We start from the raw sequence: 22,328 nt of genomic DNA on the forward strand, positions 1-22,328 counted from the left end.
TAATTTTCTCTAATTTTGAAAACTGCGTAGTAGTTCGTGATCCTAATCTTATAGTTTCTGAAGATGCTCATCATCGTTAACTTTACAACAGTGGTTCTTGTTAATTCAGCTCGTTTTCGTATAAAAGTGAAGTTATTAAAATCAATTCAATTTGTTTAAACATTGTTAAATTAACCCCAAAAATATGTAATTTCCGTGCCAAAATATAAAAAATAATTTTGGCAATCTCATCGTAAGTACAACGACGTTACTTTGTGTTCAGTTTTGTTTCAGTCTAATGGCGACAACTTCGACGTGTTGTTTTAGCGTAAAAGTAGCGCGTTTTTGCAAATTTCGAATTTAGTATTAATAAATGTTACACGAAATTGGGCACGAAGGAAAGTGATTTTTTTAGACGCCAAACTTTATAAGAGTACAGCGTTAGAATATAGAGTGTACGGTTATTCCTGTATACGTCGTTAATAAGAATTTAATTGTCCTAGCAAAATAGTTACCAATGTTAATCAAGTTTGATCAATCAGCGTTCGGTTGCATGTCATTTGTTCGGCATAGTTTCTGAGCGATTGAAAAATTTAAAATTATATTACTTATGCAACCAACAATACACCAGTTTTAGACCAATATTAGCAGTTAGCTGTGATTCGCTCGGACATTGAAATAATGATAAGGAAAGTGATCAAAACGAACAAACGACTAACAAAACAAATAAAATTGCCCTTATTATTAAGAGTAAGTACATATTTGCTTTCAGTATTTTAAACAATCAGCAGTGTAATATTTTTATGGTACAATTAAAATTTCGAAGTAATTGCGTCGTTAATTTTGGAAATTGTAAGAGATTCTGAGGAACTGGAAAATGTCGATTTTCTTACTTTCTGTGGACGGCCAAGAAAATGAGAAATTTGCTACAGTCTTATTTATAATCCTGGAAATAAATAAATATGTATCTAAAACTAATAAAACCTAGCGGCGTCTTATTATATACTCCTATCCAATTACATTTTTTCAACAATGAAGGTTAACTCAGTTTTATTTATTATCTGCCCCATATTAATATCAATTAGAGTACTGACTGTGGAAAACATGCTGGATATTCAGTGTAATTTCGTCTTCCACGTGAATGCTCTAGTAAATTTTCGTTTTGGAGATCCAATTGTCAATTCATTCATCCTGTACATAGGCATAATATTACGGTCCAAGTAATATTCTGTTGGGATAATTGACCTTAAACTTAACTAGCAATCAACTAAATTAACAACTATGTTCAATTATTAAATTTAGGATTATTGTATTTAGTCGGGTGAATAGACAACGTAACACTATTGTCTTAAACTATAGCAGATTTCTTTAAGACTGCTATTCAGGAGCCTCTTGGAGGAAATTAGTTTAGGCCTAAGGATTCTGCAAGCAAATTGACATACTAAATGGAACTAAATTTACACATTGTATCTAACTGTTTGATGTAACAAAATTTACTACCGAATTTTTCCTGTTCTGTCGATGCTAATTCTATCTGTCTATGTTATGCTAACCCATGCTGAGTTTTTAATGTTCGACTAGCGGGGAAGTTACAACTTCAAAATTAATAACGGACGAGAAAAAGGGTAAACTATAGGAAACTTCACCGCATTCCAATTAGAAAACCGATAACCAGTGTGCGGTGAAATGTTAAATGAAGCAGCTGTTTTCCCTTCGATCAGGCTGACAGGCACCCGTTGCGTTGACCAGATTGGACTGACAAGCAGCTTGAATATTCTGCGGTCGTGTTAGTTTCCATAGACGATAAAGTATTACGAAGCAGAAAATTAGAGAATATTGTATTGCGAGTACTCCCCTAAATAAAAGTTTTAAGTAAAGTGAGAGGACCTCATCAGAGTTTAAGCTGTTTACGACTAGACCTTTTTTAAGTAATAGCCGCTTTTACAAGTTAACGTTTGGTGGCTTTTTAATGACTATGGTCGGTCTTTTTGTCACTAAAGTTAACAAGTTCAGGTGGTTTCTGCTGTTTATTGCCTTAATGGTCAGACTGTGCGCATTATTAATGAAGTTAAACTAACGAAGAAAAGTATCGTCGTTATCTCCGGACGTCGTAGAATTGCGCCGTTTTTCTTCCCGCACTTTAAGAATTAAGAAAGAAGTCGTGACGTTTGGAAAGTATCGCCATTAGTGTGAATAAGGTTGTCGCACTTTTCTTGTTTTGGAAAAGTTTGTAACTCGGTCAAGGAAAATACTAGTTGAAAGTGTGTTCACATATATTTGTGTCGTCTTTACCTAACAGAATTCATTATTATTAATGATGGAACTTTGAGTAAGTCGGTCAGTAGATGGAGCTGACATAGGTAGTTATAGAGTTTTGGAAAGATTTTGTAGAAGATAATTGAAGAGATGATCGTGTGCGGCACGAAAGTACATAAAAAGTTGTAACTTTTGTTTGTAAAATTGATTATAACTATAGCAACGAGGAATATAATAGGTTGCGATAAGAGTTAAAGGTTTGAGGGGCGCAAACTCGCTGAAATTAGATCAATAGCGGGTTCGTCACGTGTTTGGATCTCTCGCGTGAAAATTATGAGGGGACGGTCGGCTTTACCTACTGATGGGGAGTTAAATAAGTATAGGGGATGCAATAGGTTACGTTACGTTTGTAATCGAAAATCAATACTGCATCGGCCACATGTATTTTAAGAGCAGTTGAGGTCAAGCTCGTCGCTTTGAAAGTCGATTGGGGCAGGAATGGGAAGTAGGTATACTACGTATAACAACGAATGAATGCTGGCGTCGCAAGCGTCGCGTTCAGTTGAGTTGGCGGCATCCGATGTGCATTCAGCGTTTCCCCGCCAAGAGACGGTGCGTCGAAAGCCGAAAGAATGACAAACAAGAGATTTAGGTGTTCTGTGTTGCGATAGTGTAAGTTCCTGAGCGTCGATTGCTATCAACAGGTACAATACCTAGTGAGTTGATAGCATGTGTATGTCGATCAGTTCCCAAGTTTCGATTTTACCGTTGGATAAGTAGAATAGGATTTACAATAGTTAGTAGATGGTTGCCTCGTTACTTATGGCAAAAGGTCGCCTCTTTCTGCATAGTTATAGCGGTTGAGTTGTTGCTATGTAGAATGTTCCATGATTGAGCGCTCCGATAACACCATGCCCCAAGGTTCTCCTTCACCAGCGGACGTGATCCGGCTGGAACCGATGGGAAGGTTCAAGCAAACCCAAAACGGCAATGTAAGGCTCCAAGGTGGGTTCCGATTCCAGTTCTTTCGGCCGCTCCACAACCGCCTCGCAACCCAAATTTCGAACTGACCTCCACTCTTCATCCCGCTTGACATGACATGTCTCATAGAATAGTCTGTAACGTCAAATGTCTAGCTAGACTCTATAGAGCACAGAGTTTTTAGTGTTGTAAGTTTTGTTGGTCTACTACTCGGTGCCAGTCAGTTTCACTGCACGACACTATTCTTACTCTCTCTCTATGAGAATTTATCGATTGCATGCCTGATATACAATGTAGTAGTTTGGATTTGGAAATCAAAGGCACGTCGAATCCAGCACGTGGTTGCATGCGCGAAATGCTACCGTCGAGGCATTTTGCCAAAACATCAAAACATTGCCGCCCTTCGTGCCGGCACATGCGTGTAGCTCCTGTAAAAACGACGCAGGTTTCCGGGTTCCGGAGGGTCTGGTGCGGTGCTAAAGTACAGCTTCGTAACGCGTCTCTCTCATGTCGTTCTTATAATTACATCAGTTTACAAAAACCAACTATATCACGTAAAGTACAACAATAAGCATCAAAACGCCGTAAACTTAGTCAAGTAAATCGATATACAAACAAGTCTAAAATCAAACCCATGATATCAACACGAGTTATGTCGCATTATACTTTCTGACCAAAACGAGGTGTTCAACATAAATATAATGTAGTAATAATTGTCTTTCTTCCTCAAGTGCTTAGTTATTTGAGTCCAAATCTTAATCCATCCATCAAAGTAGTGTAATAGTTAAGAGTTACTGTGGAGGGTAGGAATCGAGAGCCCCTGGTTAAGGTTTCAGTTGTTACTGGAGACCACAGCATCGAGGCAGTTGTCTGGAGACGCGGAGAGAGAGTGATGAGCGAACAGGATGTTGACGATGTTGCGTTTCTTACAGGTACAAATCATACCGCACAAATCAATCACTCCATCTGTCAATCATCACCACTCATACATAATACCTGTGACACAGGCGGTGTTGCAGGAACAGAAAGTCCTGCTGGTGCAACTAAGAAAAGTTTATACGAAAATAATGGAGTGGCTGCGTGCTCCCATAACAGAGCTCTTTGTATCGCAACAGTCGTCTTCGCGTTACTCTTCACTATTGCCGTCATTATCGCATTCACAGGGCCACAAAGTGGTAAGTACCAGTCGTTCTATCTCACCCTTCACATCTCTTATATCTCGTACGACGCAGACTGCACTTGTGCCGGCGAAAAACCTCCAAATTTCGTCGACGAGCACTGGAACGTGACCAAGGCTTTCATTCCTCGTGCGACTAATGGCCAGATCTTCCCCTGGAACAACATCCGTCTTCCTACTTTCGTAAGACCCACGCGTTACAACATCACGATTCATCCGAATCTCACCACACTCGAAGTCAAAGGTACTTACCACATACACTAAACACGGAACACTTTTTAATATTTACACCGTCCATAGGTCAAGTTTCCATTGAATTCCACGTAGAAAAAGACACTCATTTTATAGTATTGCATAGTAAGAATTTAAGCATAACTGATAAGATGGTCCAAGATAGAAAAGGCCATCATATGAGAATCACGAAAATGTTGGAATATACAGGAGCCCAACAGCTCTATATCGAAATGAAAGAAAAGTTTCGGAAGAAACACAACTATACGCTAATGATTAGGTTTACTTCTAAGTTAGGTAGAGAATTTGAAGGGTTTTATATATCTAGTTATATCAACAGAGATGGAGAAAAAAGGTAAGCAAACTTTCGTGAAGTGTCACGAATTTGCATAACGACCGTTTTACAGATATTTGGCTACAACACATTTCGAACCAACTTATGCTCGAGCTGCCTTCCCATGTTTTGATGAGCCAAATTTTAAAGCGAAATTCAAAATGTCTATTTTTAGAGATAGATTTCATATAGCTCTATTTAATATGCCTGTTATAAATACAGAAGACGTCGGTTTCTACATGGGAACCGGACTTGTAAGTGTACTATTTTCGAACTTCGCACAAATTGAAAGTTTTGTTGCAGCTTAGAGACGATTTCCAAGAATCTGTCGAAATGAGTACTTACTTGGTCGCCTTTATTATATGTGATTACACTCACCTCAGCCGACAAACCCAAAGAGGTGTTTCCGTATCTGTCTATACACCCTCTCCTTACATTTCCCAGGCATCTTTTGCCTTGAACACTACGACCCACATACTGGAGTACTTTGAAGACTTTTTCGGAGTTTCATATCCGTTGCCAAAACAAGGTACTGACTCACAGATTTTTTATCAAACCAAATCGTCAGTCCCCGAGAAACATACAGCTCACAGTAAAACTAGTTGCTTTGTGCTCAGGAAATTTCTCGGTGTCTCAATGTTTCGGTCTGATCTTATCAAAACGAGACGCCACATTTGTGGCCAGAGTCATCCAACTAACTAAAACCTTCCTTCGTACTTATTGTTTGTAGATTTGGCGGCAATCCCAGATTTTGCAACGGGAGCCATGGAAAATTGGGGATTGATCACCTACAGAGAAACTGCCATTTTATATGACCCCATCGAGACTTCCACAACGGCACATCAGTACGTGGCCATAGTGATCGCCCATGAACTGGCCCATCAATGGTTCGGTAACCTAGTTACCATGAAATGGTGGAACGATTTGTGGCTAAACGAAGGGTTTGCCAGTTATTTGGAATACTTAGGTGTTGACAATTTGTTCCCCGAATGGAAAATGATGGAACAGTTTATCTTAGATAAAACTCAGCCTGCTCTTGCCTTAGACGCCCTTTCTAGTAGTCATCCCATTTCTGTAGCTGTTCACGACCCCGCGGAGATCGAAGCTATTTTTGATACCATCTCTTATAGCAAAGTAGTCACGACCTCTACCGGAAATTACATGTTTCTACACGCGTCTGTTTCAGGGTGCCGCAATTTTATACATGTTGAGCAAATTTCTTCAACAAGAAACTTTACAAAATGGCCTTAATGATTATCTAAACACCTACAAATACAGTAACGCTGACACTAAGGATCTTTGGAACGTTTTTAGTAGAAATACGAATCAGTCGTTGGAAGTTAAGGTGATTATGGATACGTGGACCCAACAAATGGGTTTTCCGTTAATTACTATCACCAGAGAAGAGAACGAAGTTATCGTGACGCAAGAACGATTTTTGTTGACCGTGGAGAGTATGAACAGTTCCATAAGAAGTTTTCCCAAATCCAAATACGACTACAAATGGTACGTTCCTTTAAGCTATTTCACCAGTAACGACACGCAGACTGTCTATAACGTATGGATGAACATGACAGATGGTATGTTGGTATTGTTTGGTACAAAAGCACAAATTCACGATATGTGGTTCCAGTTCGGTTTGAGCTCGATCCCAATATAACCTGGATAAAAGCAAATGTAAACCAGTCTGGGTTTTATCGGGTGATGTATGATGAAGCTATGTGGAGATCGCTGGTCAACGTTTTGCGGAACAACCACACGGTGTTTAATCCCGCTGACAGAGCTAATTTGATTGATGATGCGTTTACCTTGTGTCGGTAAATTATTAGTTTCACTTGCCCAATGTGTTTCTACTGTGATAATTATTTCCAGAGCTGGACTTCTGAACGCTAGCATCCCTCTCGAATTATCCCTATATCTTTCCAAAGAACGCGATTACGTTCCTTGGGCTACGGCCATCGAACACTTCCAATCCTGGAGTCGCAGACTATCCGAATCTCTAGCATACAAACTATTTTTGAAATACATGAGGAAGTTATTGACTCCGGTAGCCAAATACGTCGGTTGGGGCAATCAAGGTTCGCATCTAGATAAGTAAGTGAATGATAGGTCTATTAACCCGTCAAATCTGATTATGCAAAACCGCCAGATTAATGCGTACGGAAATACTATCAACGGCTATTCTGTGCGAACTGAACGAAACGGTCACACAGGCCAAGCAGGAATTCCAAAAATGGATGACTAGCAATGAATCGATCAATCCCGACTTGAAAGAAGTCGTGTATTCCGCTGGGATCAAATATGGCGGAATGACAGAATGGCAACACTGTTGGAACTTGTACAATTCCACCACAATCCCTAGCGAGAGGAAGTTGCTCTTGAAGGCGTTAGGGGTCGCGTCGGACCCTTGGCTCCTTCAAAGATATCTCCTGGAAACTTTGGATCGCAACATGGTTAAGCCTCAGGATGTCAAAATTGTGTTAGCCGTCGTAGCGGCGAATCCTGAGGGAAGGTTGTTGGCCTGGAGGCATCTCAAAGCTTACTGGCCAACAATGCATTCCTTATTCGGAAATGCTACCTTCATGATGGGTAGTCTCATATCAGCTGTCACTGCTCACTTATCCACGCCCTACGATTACTATGAGGTACGGATATTTTTGACGAGGGATTTTTTTTTAAATTAAGGTTTGGTTTGCGCAGGTGTCGACTTATTTTAATGGAATGAACGTGGGTTCAGCGGCGAGAGCGCTGGAACAGAGCCTGGAGACCATTAAGCTCAATATAAACTGGGTGTCGCAGAACGAGGCAGATATATACACTTGGTTGCGTAATTACGTTAAGTAGAAGCTTGTAGGGTTTAATTGTGATGTCTTCATTATTTTGATATTATCGTCTTATGTGATCTATTTTTATGTCTATTTTTTATATGTATATATTAAGCGTGCTATTTTCTGTAAAAAAAATGTTTCGTCAATGTTGATATTAATGTGAATTGAGATATTATTTTTATATATTAGATACCTCTAAAATATCGTCTTCTACATATGAGTGACTATCATCTTATTTTCGATATAGACTCCTCCACTCCCGATATCTACAATACAATCTAGACTATGTATTTAAATTTTTATAACAGCTGTATTTTTTATTATACATTCAACACTACAAATGTATGAATGTTTCAATAAAAATGTTTTACCATCGTTTTGACGTTTTAATTTCCTTCTCCTAAAGATAAAAACGGCTGGCAGGGCACTAAAAGAACATACGTTCTGGAAATGTAATTAATAAGCTTAACATCCCTAAATATTTCTAAAATGAGAAGTCATGCATTACTTCCTGTTTTCAACTAAATTTGGCCAATAAACTCGAGCCGGCGCTCTCGTCATCGCTGCTTACAAAATAAAAACACAGATGGCGCGTCAGTTCATTACCCATATCACTACGAAACAAAGAAATTAGTATTCATAAGATTTTCCAACGAAGTTATGCTTTTAATTTGTAAAATAAATATTAGATTTTAAAATTTGGAGAACACATCTCCCCCTTTATTGGAGGCTTCCCTTTAAAACATTACATCTCAGTTTTCTCCCGTTTAAAAGGCTTTGGAAAGATTTAATGGTTGTTTTATAGTGTTATTTCTGTATTAAAAACACTCGCCAGTTTTACAACCATGCAACTTTCTTTTACATTCAAATAAACCGTAACAAGCATGTTTTTAATGAAATCTCAAAACAAGCCTTAAAAAATAACGAATCAGAAACCGAAGGGAAAAACTCTGATATTCATTACAAAGTTTTATTTCTTTTTAAACTTATAATTAATACTTCGCAAAATTTTGGGCAACAGAATCAAAATCTTAAATGACTAAAAAGGTGAAAATTAAGTTAATGACTTCCTAATTATATAAAGTAGGAAATTGAAAAAAGTGGATATAACTTTTCAATTTTAATTAGATTGCCTTCGTAACTAGATAAATAAAGCGAGAATCGCGGAGGCTGCACACAATTAATTAAAAATCTTCTTAGGGAGAGCGAATTTAAAAAATTAAAAAAAGACGGAGGTTATTATGTACGAATACGGACACGACGAAGAGTAAAGCCGTGTTTGAGTTGAGTGGGTGTAACCAGTCTAAAATAATCAGCTTTTGTTCATTGTATTTATCATTCTAAATCTAAATCCGACATTTTTCACGTCGCCGAAGACAAAGAAAAATCTATAGCGTTCCCACAATTTTCACCAAACCAATCGAAAAACTATCATCCACAACTCTTAGTCGCAAAACATCCATGTTTTTGGTTTACGCGTAATTAATTTTTGGTCAATACTAAACATGATTTTGACACATAACAATATACCGTGGTAAAAATTCGTGGTGCCGAGTCCTGGACCCACATTTTCCGAAACACTCTGTGTTAAAAATTACATGAAATTTGATGACGTGTTCAAGAAGTTCCGGATCACTGCGTCGACGACAGAGAGATAATCTAATTTCGAGCATGCCTAAGCGGGTGACGGACTGTAGAAGAAATGGTGTAGGACTCATCTAATAATGAAATTTCGTCTTTTATTGTGTTCCATTTAAAAAAATTCTTACTTTTATCGCTAAATGAGTTACGCACTTTGAGCGAGTTTCATTGAAATTCGAAGTGAAAATTTTTTTTGGTGAAGATGAATTAGTTAACTAATTACTGTGACTTTTGCGGATAAATTAACGGTTTCAATTTGTTGTTGGATAAGTTTCAGTGGGTACTGTAGTATCCGACTTTTCTCACACCTGAGTTAACACTATATTGCTAACATGAGTAGTTTATTCGACGAAGTTAAAGTTTCGGTTTGTTTATAGCGTGTTTAGAGAGTACCCGGAGGTACCTGTGGGATCTGCTGCTGCTGTGTCGAGTAGAAGAGGGAAAGGTTGAATCGCGGAGCTGTACAATTAATTAGAATGTTTTTAGGGGAGTGCTTTAAAAAATGAAAAAAGAGACGGAGATTATAACGTGTCGTGCTTACCGACTGTAAGAATAATTAACTATCTCTTGTTTAAGTGTTTAGCGTTTTTCTCGGCATCGCATGAAAAGTTTGCTCCTTTAAAATATTAAGCTTGAGGTGCATCAAGTTTCACGTAACGAACTAATGGAGTAATACGATACCTCTGGTATAATGGCATGTTAAGTTTTTGCGATGGCAGACGAACAATAATATGTATAATCTAGGAGATAAAGGAGAAAACTAAAACTTGGGAACTGGGAGGGTTTTTTGCGCTTTGTAAGGAAGTTGTATCATTTGTTTATCTCGACTTTACAATACACACAGTTCTTGGTAAAGCGGATATGGTTAATGAAGACGTATTAATCTTATTAATAACGTCAATAAATAACGTTTTATTTTGAGAGAGATAACAGACCGAGAAGATGGATAAATATGTATATCTGCATCCGTTATTTAAACATAATTTCGTTATCTGCATGTCAACAGGCAAGCAAGGGGAAGATGATGTGGTAATTTATGAATAAGCAACGTCGTAGCTGGAATTAAGGGAGGCAAAATATTATCCAGGCTCATCGCAATGACCACATTGTCCATTAGCGGCACGTTCGAGTGATTACATTAACAGGTGTAGTATTCATCTTGGCGAAGACACCTAATCGATATCAGTAATTGATTGCATTATAAAGAGTTACTCCGACAAAATTTTACAAAGCTTCACACTTCCCCTAATGAAATGCTCCTCCACGCAATTCTCCGACGTGACACTGATACATTTATTCACTTATTCCATTCTCTAATAACACCTACAGACATAATGGCAAAAACCGCTGATAAATACACTACTTAACACACAAATTATCGCTAATTTGTACGCCAATCACCACTCCAAAAACAACACCGCCATGTTTGCACATTTATTATTCCACAATATACCCCATAAATTAAAAGTTTCCCGAACCAAGTTCACGTAACAAAAAGTGTCACTCATGCGAATAAATTAAGTGGATTTTTTTCAAAAATTGACGGCGAAAAACTCAACCGCAACAAATTACACCACTCCGTTCAATTCGTAATTAAACCTTCACTCGAAAAATTTCTGCTTAAAATCGGTTCATCGACTATTCCGCCACCGTTAAATTATTTAATTAATCATTAAAGTTGGATGGTCAGACGCGTTTGTTGCTTGATGTTTATAAATGATTCATTATACCTAACTTTGAAGAAAGGTAAACACTGAAAGCGACTTAATAACCATGCACCTACCGTTCCGGCGGCCTTCATCAAATTATATTGATGAAAACCGAACGCAAATCCATAAAAATAAACGCGCCTAATCCGTTCCGTCCACGATAATTACATTCTCGGGCTTCATGTACGCGTGTCATGTTTTAATGTCGTTTATGCAAGCTTCGATACTTCGTAAATACTGTCGTAAATAACTCACCGCTGACCGACATAACGTTTCACAGATACTTTCCTCTTCTACATTTAGTTTTACTGCAGAATCAAAACGCAGGTAAAAAACTTTTATGCACACACCTGTAAAGACCCAAAACTAGAAATTCTGACGTTGCAAAACAAAAACGAGCTCGCTTCTACAACATATATAGTAACAAAATGAATATACTGAACAGATGGAGTGAATACATGCGATCCACAAAACAACTTTTTACTTTTAAGAGGGGAGTGTTGTAGCGGCTTAGTTAAAATTATTATTGGCGATTATTCTAAGTGTAATAATAAAAATAAATCGTACTAGAGTTGTTTATCTGGCATTTGTATACGTGGCCAAAATTGATCGTGTGACGATTTAGTATAAATGCTAATGCTTCAATTATTTGATAAAAGAAAAATAAAAAAAACATAATAAATGTCTTTTATCTGGTGGCGCGTCAGAAATCAATAAGAAAAATAGTCTAACATTGCCACACGCCGTGTGATAAATAAAATGTTACGGATGGTGAATGCATTATACACAATCGCAGTGAAAAAGGGGCGATAAGGTTTAATTGGAATTTGCACTCCCTGAATGATTGTTCTCGTGATAGCACCCTCCAACCTAAGTCGTAACGCGGCCTTTTAAAAATAATTTTCGTTCGTGATTCTATTTGTTTTACCGATTGTGTTGCGAGTAGTGGTCGATATCTGAGGCTTTTTGTCCTTTCCAACTATTGTTAGGTACTTTTTCTCGCTATGCAACCAAACATACGCCTCCGCGTGTAAGTGTGTGCATTTCCACCTAAAGGCACGCCTCGAGAAACAATAAACCTCGAAGAACATAAATCCGGCGAAAAACCAATTTTTGATGGATGAATCGCTAAAGTAGATTAGGCAAACATTATTGAATCGCTTATGTGGAGACAGTTCTTTGTTTAAAATCCTTTTCTTACATCATCAGATTTTGCGTTTTCCGTCGTAAGAAATGGTAGGACAATTTTATGGATTTAAGTGTCACAACACACTAACATCTTTCTCTAAAATTTGTTAAATGGATCACATCGTTTCAATAGGGGACTCAGTGATGTGAAAAAAACCGTATTCTTACCGAGCAACCGTTGAAGCTTTTGCTATGAAATTTTACAGCGACATTCGTGGTATTATTTCCCATTTCAGCATATTCATGACTGAAGGCGGCTTTAAAAAAATAGTTTGCTCAAAAAATTCAATTCGGTAAATCGCGGAATACTGCGTTTAGATAAGCGCGTTGATTTTCTGTTACGACACACTAATACCGACCCAAAATTCGCGGAACTTGCATTTGTTTTCAACACAGAATTTGAATTTGAACGTATGTAACGAAAAGAAATGTAAACTGCACGAAAACCCTATCTCAAACTCACAAGAAATGTAATGTTCCGGAACTTAATTTATTGGTCACAGTTCATAACGCGGTTCTTACTGGACGCAATAATTGTTAGCTGCCACAATATTCTGCACGTTTAACGACTTTTTCACATTGTACACGCAACAGAATAAATGTTTCGGAAAACATTACGACTAAGCGTGGTTGATTTCGCGTTTCTTGACAGCAGTTTAACTACGACGTGCGAAAGACATAACTCTGTCAGACGAGAAACGTCAAGCTGTCACGCGTACGACGCATGGACGGTATTCGGACATGCGCATTCCTGTTCGCGCCAGTGTGAGTACACCTTAACATAATATATAATAACATAATTTTGTGAGTTTGACATGTGTACGAAGGTTGCTTTCCGTTCGTGTTCGGCCGTGTTCGTCTCGTGTGCGTACACCTTAACAAAGCGGTCGTTTCATGTTTCATTGCAAAAAGCATCAGCCTCATAAAAAACCTCGAAAACACTCCTCATGGCAAATTTCTCTTGTTTTATGAATTGCCGGGCAAAAAAATCACATTTATGTTATTTCCCACGAGATTTAATCTCTCGAGTAGCGTATATTATAGTAAACATAAAAAGGGCCACATTAATGTTAAAGCCTGTCTTTATTTGTAAAACGTACTAAAAAGGCAACTAGAAATTCAAAATAATCGATAGGATGGCACGCCAAGAGAGGATTAGAGACAATTGAGATAATGGATTGATTTTATAATATAATAAATCAAACGCGTATTTATTACAGCAATAAGTTCGCTTTAGGGACGAGTCAACATTTCAAATTTTAACAGAGAATCTGTATTCATCGTGCGTAACCGGAGTCGTGTTATATTATTTTGATTGTATACAAGTTTCGAAACCTCTTTTGTTCTATAATTTGTTGTAAATACGGCGGCAACGTTTCAGATTTATCAATAAGTTCTTTCCGAGAAAATTGTCCTTCTGGGGTTAGAAATGAGCGAAACAAGTGGTGGAAATAAAATCTTTTGTGGAATAAGCAGATAAGGGTACTACAAAAAAGATGGAATTTTATTGCGGCATGTGGATGATCTTTTTAATTGTCGTCTAGTGGTCCCCTTAGTCACGTCGAGTTCCCCGTGGTAAAATTCAATTATCTTCATTCAGTTCTGAAATATCAGCCGGGGGGTTGAGATTATAGCGGATAACAGTTCACTAAACACGGCCATAAATAAGCGGCAAAAAACACCCTGTATACTTATAAAATATGGCTAGAGCCGAATCCAGAATATAAAAGAGCAGTTTAATCCTGATGTAATTAACAAAGTGAACGCCTGGCTATGTAAACTACTGTGCAAAAACGCGTTCTGATATCTGACGGGCTAAACCAAGTGTGTAGCTTTCCAAATTTAACTCATCTTTGATCTTTTTCTAATCTGTCTACCACTCGTCGTAGTTCACGTTAGGCCTCTAGGTTTATTATATATTATTTACAGATTATACCTCGTTTATCGAACAGATGGAGTTGTTAAAGCGATTAAGTTGTCATTTTGATTTCCAAATTTAAACATTTCAAATTTGTTATTAAGCGATAAAAATATCCGCAATGACAATATAATCCGGTTTGAATATCGTGCCACTGTATACCACATAATAATAAAAACGTTTCGCCTGAAATGCCTTATTTTTAAACTAATGACCATTTATTTAGATTTTTATGCGTTCAGTGTTGAGCTTGGACGCTCGCTTTGTAGGCACGTGATCGCTCCATCTGTTCGGTGAACGGACTTTACATCGCTCGTTTCTAGACTTGTGACTCCGCATGGGCGTTCAATCGAGTTCTTTCGCTGGTGAAACGGTGTTGATTGGCGAATTAATTCTCTCCTCCTTTCGAAGTTCTATCGGCTTTTTCCCCGAAACTTAAATAGTTTTAATTGTCTTGTTTGATATCCATGGCTGACACCGCAAACGTCGATCCGGAGAGAGCCAGAGGCGTTAGACGATGAAAGAGTTTTCCGTCTTTGTCGGTTGTGAATGGAGTGCGCTTGATGGCGTCATGCTTGGTGTGTTTCTTTGTTTGTCAATTGTAGTGCTTTATGAGATGGAGTTTTTAATAAAAAGTTACTACCCTTCAATTTGGCGAAGGATTTAAAGGGCAGCATCCCCCTTTTAATGCTTGATGCCTTGAACGGTTCAATTAATTCGAATAGGGTGAACGCTGCTAGTACAAGAGTCGGAGCGATTATGTGCGTTATTGTAATAACATGTACGGGGTGTGGTCAAGAATTTATCTATATTACCGACGAAGGAAAACCGATGAGGCGCCATTAGAGCGTAATGGCGGATAATAACGGTTCCTTGCGGATTAACCACGCACACTTTTAACTGTAAAAAAACACAAACGACTATGTCATATATAGTGTCACACTTATTATAAACACACAGTATATTAGCTAAAATTTTTAATTTTTTATACTTCGTCACACTCTTAAACAGCCCCTTCCCTAGATTTCGTGGTTAAAAGTGAAATTTTGCTTTTTCCGTTTTGCCCTCAAGTGCCCCATTACCTAGTTGACGGGACTAAAGCGGTGCTTAGGTGCGTTAATTAATAGCGCTATGATATTAGGCCGAAACGGCTGATATATGAATATTAGGTGGCTGCGAATCGGGATACCGAGGTGAAATGGAGGATTCGTGGTTGAAAACTGAGCAGAGGAGTACATAACTACACGTTATTTTATTGAATGGGTGTAAAGCTTTGTATTTAGTATATAGGTTGAGCGCTTCGCTCGCGCTTTGAATTTATTACATTTATGTAGGGGGTTACATTTCATTTACTCGAAATAATGGATGTGTGTAGTTTTATATGTATATGGTGTCGCGAGCTTCGCTCACTTGGAACAGTCGAGGGTGTTTTTTCGCCGAAAGTGGCACTTAGTGTGTTATATTCCGCACTGATGTGGCGCATAATTGCGTATTTTTCGGGAGCGTAAGGTTGATTGGGTCCTTTAATGAATAGCGCTGTGATATTGGGCCGAAACGGCTGATATATGTATATTAGTTAGTGGCGAATCGTGTACGAGGGGGATGAAATGGAAGTATGGAGGTTGCAGCAATTGAGTGGAGAAGTCCATAAGTTATGGAATCCTAAATCAAAATCTGTCGTCAGGGTGGATGTAAACGTAAAAGCGAAAATGTAGGTCATAATTTAGAAAAGATATAGTAAAACAAAGCTGCATGAAATTTTCTAAAGCAACCTTGATTTATCAGACGGGTCCCAGATTGATAATTAAGCGAGTTTATTTGTAGAATTAACCCCACGTCCGGGTCAAAACAAGTCTCTCGCCGCAGTTCTCATTCATTAGTAACTCTTGTCGCTTTTTACAGCTACCCAACTTTAAACATGAATCATAAGTAACGTGTAACGTTCCGAGTGTTACCCGACCCGCTAATAATTATATTAAACGTTTCATTTTGCTGGGAAATTAAGGTGTAAACTGAAATACTACGCGCCACCAGGTTCGTGAACTTAGCTCTTATATTCTAATAACTTTATTTACATCGCGTTCTGCCTGATTTTACCGGCTAAGTAAACATATCCTCTCTTAAACAGGTAACGTTACCTCCAAATACCTCAATTTTAGTTTCGTACAACTACTTAAAACTAACTTTTTACCGAATAAAACAACATTCTAATACCCATTATGTATAGCGCGTTCTACCAACTTTACGACACAAAATATACACTCCAAATTTCGTACGGGAAACGTTATTTGCACACTCGTGCACTAATTCCTTCAGAAACTTGCAACGATCGCGCCAGTTTTTGACTATATATTTTACGCGTCACTTTTTTGTAGTCACTTGCTTGAAATCTGACGACAGTTTCTAAAGAACCTAACTCGAGTTGTGATGTGGGGATAATTTCAACAACAAAAACACATGATTACCGAGAACTTCAGGCTAAGGGACTTAGTGACTTTGCGAATGAACTATGACTCTTCCCTTTTGTACGTTCAAACACTAAATTAAGGTTAAGTGAAGTGAAATTAAGGATCTAAAAGTACGACTTTAAATTTGCGATGCAGGAAAAATATTTTTTTTTTGTGTAGAAATTTTTACTTTTCGTAGGGGAGTGTTGTGGCGGCTTAGCTGAAATTATTATTGACAGTATAGTCAACGATTGACTTTTGTAGTTATTTTTGTGTGACGAGTTAAATAGTTCCTCACACTAATAAACATGAACTGTATTTATTAGCGCAGTAGTGAACGCAAGTAATCCATTTAAAGGTAATTTAAATTTAAGTAAAATAAAATATAAGTGGTTGTAAATTCGGTTAAAATAGCGTCGTGAACAACGTTAAATTCACGTCAAAAAGTAATCATTTAAAAAAAATTCAGATCGTAATAGAACGTAATTTTTACTGGTCGGAATAATCAGAACACGTGTTTTGCAATTAGATATGTTTGAATATACGGGTGTCAATAATCAACGTCAAAACTATTGACGTTGACGTCAAATTATGACGTTGCTATAACGTTAGTTTCCACGGTATTCGCGTTATTATTATAATTGATCACTATTTGTAAATATGTTTAAACGAAAATCTGCAAGTGAAAGCCGGGTGAAGAGGAAATAGGTAGATAAACGAAAAGCAAACGTATTAAACTATTAAATTATAATGCGAACATTGGAATAAGCGTTATCTGAAAGTGAGCTCAGGAAAGTCGGCTCGCACTTATAAATTTCCAGTAGCTGCGTTTGACAGTATGTGATAAATTAAATAAATAGTAAAGTCTGCTAATTTATAGTATTCCACCGAATCAGCGAAAACTTGTAAATCTTGTTCAATTGTGTCTGTCCAGGTCGCATTTAAAGCCGAGTGTTGTAACGAAAGTTAATTACTTTACGCGGATTAATGGAAAATGTGATCGTAAAAATGTCGTAAATGTATGATTCGGTTCACTAACTTGTAAAACAGATCGAAACTTCTTCACTGGCAATCTGTATCAATTAAAAAAAGTGGTAAACCTTTTGTTGGTTACCTCAGGAATTAGCACCGGAGCAGTGCGACTGAGCGCGATCGATCGAAACCAACTTTGTCTATATAAAAAGTGTCGCCCTAAAAAGTTATAGTCCTCCAAACTTTAGACAAACATTTTTTACTTCCAACTTTCGAAGGGTTTATAATAAAAATTTTAAATTTAGTGTACTGTCAACACAGTCAACAGTCAATATGCGCCCGATCCATTTTACTTGTGGTTGCCTCTTCTCTTATACTCAGCTTTTTTAATTCACAAAAAACGTAAAAGATATAAAGAATCTAATCGGAGTTTCGACAGTGGAAATCTTTGTAGTAGTGGTTTGCAGCGACGAACTTTAATTTCGGTTAGTAGAAGACCGAAGCTTTGATGTCTATTGTAAAGTTTCAGTCCAAAATTTATAACTTTTTCTGTTTACTTATTATACGTCAGTATGATAATAACTGCGTATATACTCTTTGGAAGAATCAGTTTAGTTGAGCGGTCGTTGAGGAACTCTGTTCCGATAAGACGCACTCGTTGCGGAAAGTTGTCATATGAATAAATAATAAGTGGTGCAAACTTTCATGTTATTAAAAATGCAACGACTTCCAGCAAGGTATCGGAAAGACGTCTAGACGTCGCATTTTACGGGCTGACGAACAACCCTTTAATTGTTGAGTAAGATTTTGTGGCTGTAATTCACGACATAAATGATTAAATTGGGTGATCTAATAATAAATTGAGTATCTCGTGTAAACTGTATAATCCTTTACAGGTGTCGAACATGTTAATACTTCCTTTAAGAACCCGTTCCACTCTGCTCCGCCTGGAAAGGTATCTTTGTCTCTTTTTATGTTTAAATTCAGCTAAAAAGCCCGATGGTGAAATATGTTTACTCCCTATAATGATTTGAGCTCTGCTTTACCTAAGGCAGCTCTCTAAAATTTCACCTTTAATTAAAACACCAGGGGATATTTTTATTTTTATTTACCGTCGACGCAATCAAGGAAATTAAAGGCTATAGCAAAATATTGGTAGCATTAAAATCAAAATTGTGTGTAACGTTGATTGATTCAATTTTCGTAATGAAGCAATACATTAAATTCCAAAAAAAAAACATTAATTGAGGCTTAAAAAAACAGTGTTGCTATGAAATAAAAAATTTGGTAAACATAACTTACGTTTATTTTATAAAATTTTGTTGTATTTAGTGGAAAAATTAGAGACACGGTTATACTGTTTACATATTGGTGGGGAGTCTTGTGATGGATTAGTTAAATTATCGCTGAAGATGCATGATATGTTTGATAAAGTTGAGTTAAAAAATAAGTAAATAAAGAGGAAATGCAATTATAGTGCATTAATACGTTTCCGTGAGCCAAAAGCAGATTTTATGGATTTGTTTTTTCTTAGTGGTTAAGACGTGGTGGCTTTTGACTTTGCTTTACAAGATCTTTGAAGCGTTAGTCGGAATTCAGCTTCTTGTTATACAGTCAGTGCAGAGTTGCAGACTTTTTCCAGAGGAGTAATTTCAAGAATCGTGCATAATATGATGGGAGGACAAGTTATTTAAAGTTAGAAAAAGCACTTCTCTAATAATGGCGTCACAAATTTAAATTGAATGCACAAGGGACTTACACAGGGTGTAATTGAAATGTAAATGATCTATGAGTGCAACAGCTCTGATCTTCGCAATTATGCGCGCAGACACGAGTTTTTCATTAATTTCACTTTGCAGAAAATGGTAAAAGTCTAAGTGGAAATTTAGCGTCGTGATTATGCACAAGAGGCCTTTAAGTATATTCGACCGAAAAAGGCAAAAATAATATTTCAGCTTGTCGCATAGTAGGGGATAGAAACGATTCTTCATCTAGGAAATAGAATTTTTAGCGAACGAACTTTAATCAGAATAAATGTAATCGCATTTTTTGTGTAGAAATTTTACTTTTTGAAGGGGAGTGTTGGAGCGGCTTAGCTGAAATTATTATTGACAATACAGTTAACGACTGACTTTTGGCGTATCAGAAAACTTTCAATTAACTAACATACTGCAATGATTAAATACCGCACACGTTTGTTTTTTGAATAAACATGAACTGTTTTTATTAGCGCAGCAGTGAATGCACCGTTCAAGTAATCGATTTGAAGGTAATTTTTGATTCTAAAATGAATTTTAAGCGTGCTTGTCAGTTAGTTGTGTTACATTGTGGCTTTTAATAGAGGTGCCGTATGAAGCCACCTATGTATTCAAACTGTTAATTACTAAAAATAATTGATTGAAAATAAATTAGTTTTGTCTACAAAGAGCGGTGCTTTTATTACTTGTAATTAATATTCCGCGAAGCAATTTTATTCTGGTAGGGGTAAGTACCAATAAAAGTTGCGCCGCCGACAACATCGTGGTTCCTATTAATTATCAAAATCAGCCTGCATTCAAGTCAAAACGCCGCTAGGCTCTGAAAATAATATAAATTTATGCGACGAGCAGTTTAAAAAGGAAAAATTAGTCCAGCAGCGGCAATTTGGGCGCTCTCACATGATCGTAGGTAGGACATCTACTTAAAGCGTCGCCATGTAATTAAGAGACGAAGGATCCTGAATTGCAAACTTTACGGAGCTTGCGTGAAATGTGAACTCCTATAACGATCCTCCCAACATCAGTCGTCAATGTCTGCTTTTTAAATTGTTTGCGTAGATCATATCGGATGAGGCATCGTAGTTTCTCTTAACGGCCGCCATTTGCCGTCTCCGACAATAAAAACGAACTATGTATGCGACATGAGATAAATTGAATTATGGAGTGTTTCAACTTTTGCACAATACATACGATACGTCCCCGCGAAAATTGCATTTTGCCATCTTAAGTATCAAATGTTAATATCAAGCAATTTGTATTCTCCGCGCCTCAAAATAAGTATCGTTTTAGTTGTGGACTGCGAAACTGCAAATTGGTGCAAAATTCCCCGCATCCGGCTCGAAGGATCAAATTATGCCACTCGCCGTTAAAAAAACATATTCTACTACATAAAGTGGTGATAATACCCTTAAGATAGCATTAACAAAATTTACCATCTCTTAAAGCGAAAACACCTCTATAAAGTTTTTATTTGCCCCGGAAATGCAGCTTTTTCGCGTCCCACTAGGTATTTATTCTTATCACAAGAGTTATGCAACAAAAATTACCCTTAAAATATACTCCCTCGTAACAGCTAAACATTATTTGTTATCTTTATTTTTGATAAAGTAAGTAACGAGCCACTGGAACAACAGGGTGAAACATCATTATCGCTTAAAACACTAGAAACCTTAATAAAACCTAAAAAGAAACGGGTTTTTAACTTTTATAACATCGAGCATGACCTAAGTGACAGTACATTTCAACGAAGCTGCGAGATGTATTAATGTTTCTCTTTACACTACATGAGCATCGAGCGGATTTCTTTTGTCAAAATTTTAATTAACTTTATTGGAATGTAGGTGGGTACAATGCTTTGTGTTTAGGTTTGTGCTCGACATAATAAAAAACGAGAGCGACAAACAAACAGAATGGGAAAAACAAGCGAAGGCCATTTTTAAAAAATGCCGAGATCTGAAGAAATAAAGAATTAATAAAGAATCCAACTGTCCAATGAAAGCGCTGGTATTAACAGTCTTTCCATTTTTTCTAAAATATCGCTTACCTGTTTTTCACCAAAATAACTTAAATTTAATAACTGTAACTATAAAACTGAATTAGTGAAAATAGTTAGTTTTCAGAGTGAACCGAGCATTCACTATTAAAAATAGTTAAGACGAACTATATAACTATAATTTATACCAATAACTAACTTTGAACCATTGTTTGATTTACTGATATCGTTCATTGAAAAACGCGAAAAAACTAATGGTTATCCAAAATTATCAATGATACAAATAGTTAGATGATAGTTAAACCGAACAACAGGGAAGGATTGAAAATTTCTCCTCCGCTCAGATTTGTCACTTTCATTCTCTTCCACCTGGCGTGAAAATGACACCGCAAAAGAGCAGCCTCAGTAAATTTCGCCAGCATTTGCGTCGTTCATAAAATTACAACAAATTAACAACTTCATTACACGTCACGTTCAAACAAAAAAAACGCGCGACAGTTATGACGCGACGAAGACTGCTTTTTTATCGTAACAGAATATATTTCCTTAATGGATATAATGGTATCTTAGATGGAATTATGTAACAAAAACTCTTGTTCGATAATATTTCACGTTAGGTCACAATTAAGATTAACATTATCATATCTTGTTACATCAAAAAATAGGACGCGTATCTTGTGTCCGTCATTTTCAATTAAAACACATTCATAAAACGAAAACCTAGAAGTAGTAATTAGAAAATCCTGTGGAAACTAAGGGATGCATTGATTTTTGTCGTGAATAACACATCACGTGGACTAAATGTTTTGTCGGTTACATTTGCTGAAATCTATTGGTACATTGGTGGTAAACAGCCCTTTGTCGTCAAAAAAGTTATTTGTTCGTTTAGTAATTACGGATTCTTTTGAGTGTCAAGA

At 37.1% G+C, this 22,328-nt stretch overlaps 2 protein-coding genes across 6 annotated transcripts in view; both read left to right on the forward strand.

Annotated features, from left to right (window-relative positions):
* The first annotated feature begins 2,547 nt into the window (after positions 1–2,547).
* Positions 2,548–7,990, forward strand: LOC135141567 (endoplasmic reticulum aminopeptidase 1-like). 5 transcript variants are annotated; one of them, XM_064072789.1, is made up of 12 exons: positions 2,548–4,148; positions 4,236–4,391; positions 4,449–4,637; positions 4,694–4,979; positions 5,032–5,212; positions 5,262–5,487; positions 5,689–6,092; positions 6,145–6,538; positions 6,592–6,775; positions 6,831–7,052; positions 7,108–7,603; positions 7,659–7,990. In XM_064072789.1, exons 1-12 carry the CDS (start codon positions 4,109–4,111, stop codon positions 7,800–7,802), a joined length of 2,922 nt encoding a protein of 973 aa, XP_063928859.1. In that variant the 5' UTR covers positions 2,548–4,108; the 3' UTR covers positions 7,803–7,990. The 5 variants fall into 5 exon arrangements, with proteins under 5 accessions (XP_063928859.1, XP_063928855.1, XP_063928856.1 ...); XM_064072785.1 differs by having other exon boundaries at positions 2,548–3,240; positions 3,948–4,391; XM_064072786.1 differs by having other exon boundaries at positions 2,548–3,240; positions 4,046–4,391.
* An 8,196-nt stretch (positions 7,991–16,186) lies between these two features.
* The window catches only part of LOC135141730 (uncharacterized), a 43,648-nt gene continuing 37,506 nt past the window's right edge, over positions 16,187–22,328 (forward strand). Inside the window, exon 1 of the mRNA XM_064073093.1 lies at positions 16,187–16,276. The gene's annotated coding sequence lies outside the window, so the exon portion shown is untranslated. The remainder of the gene's footprint in view (positions 16,277–22,328) is intronic.

Source organism: Zophobas morio, unplaced genomic scaffold, assembly GCF_036711695.1.
Source record: "Zophobas morio isolate AGI-343-1 ecotype UQ-CSIRO unplaced genomic scaffold, CSIRO_AGI_Zmor_V1 ptg000044l, whole genome shotgun sequence".
NCBI lineage: Eukaryota > Metazoa > Arthropoda > Insecta > Coleoptera > Tenebrionidae > Zophobas > Zophobas morio.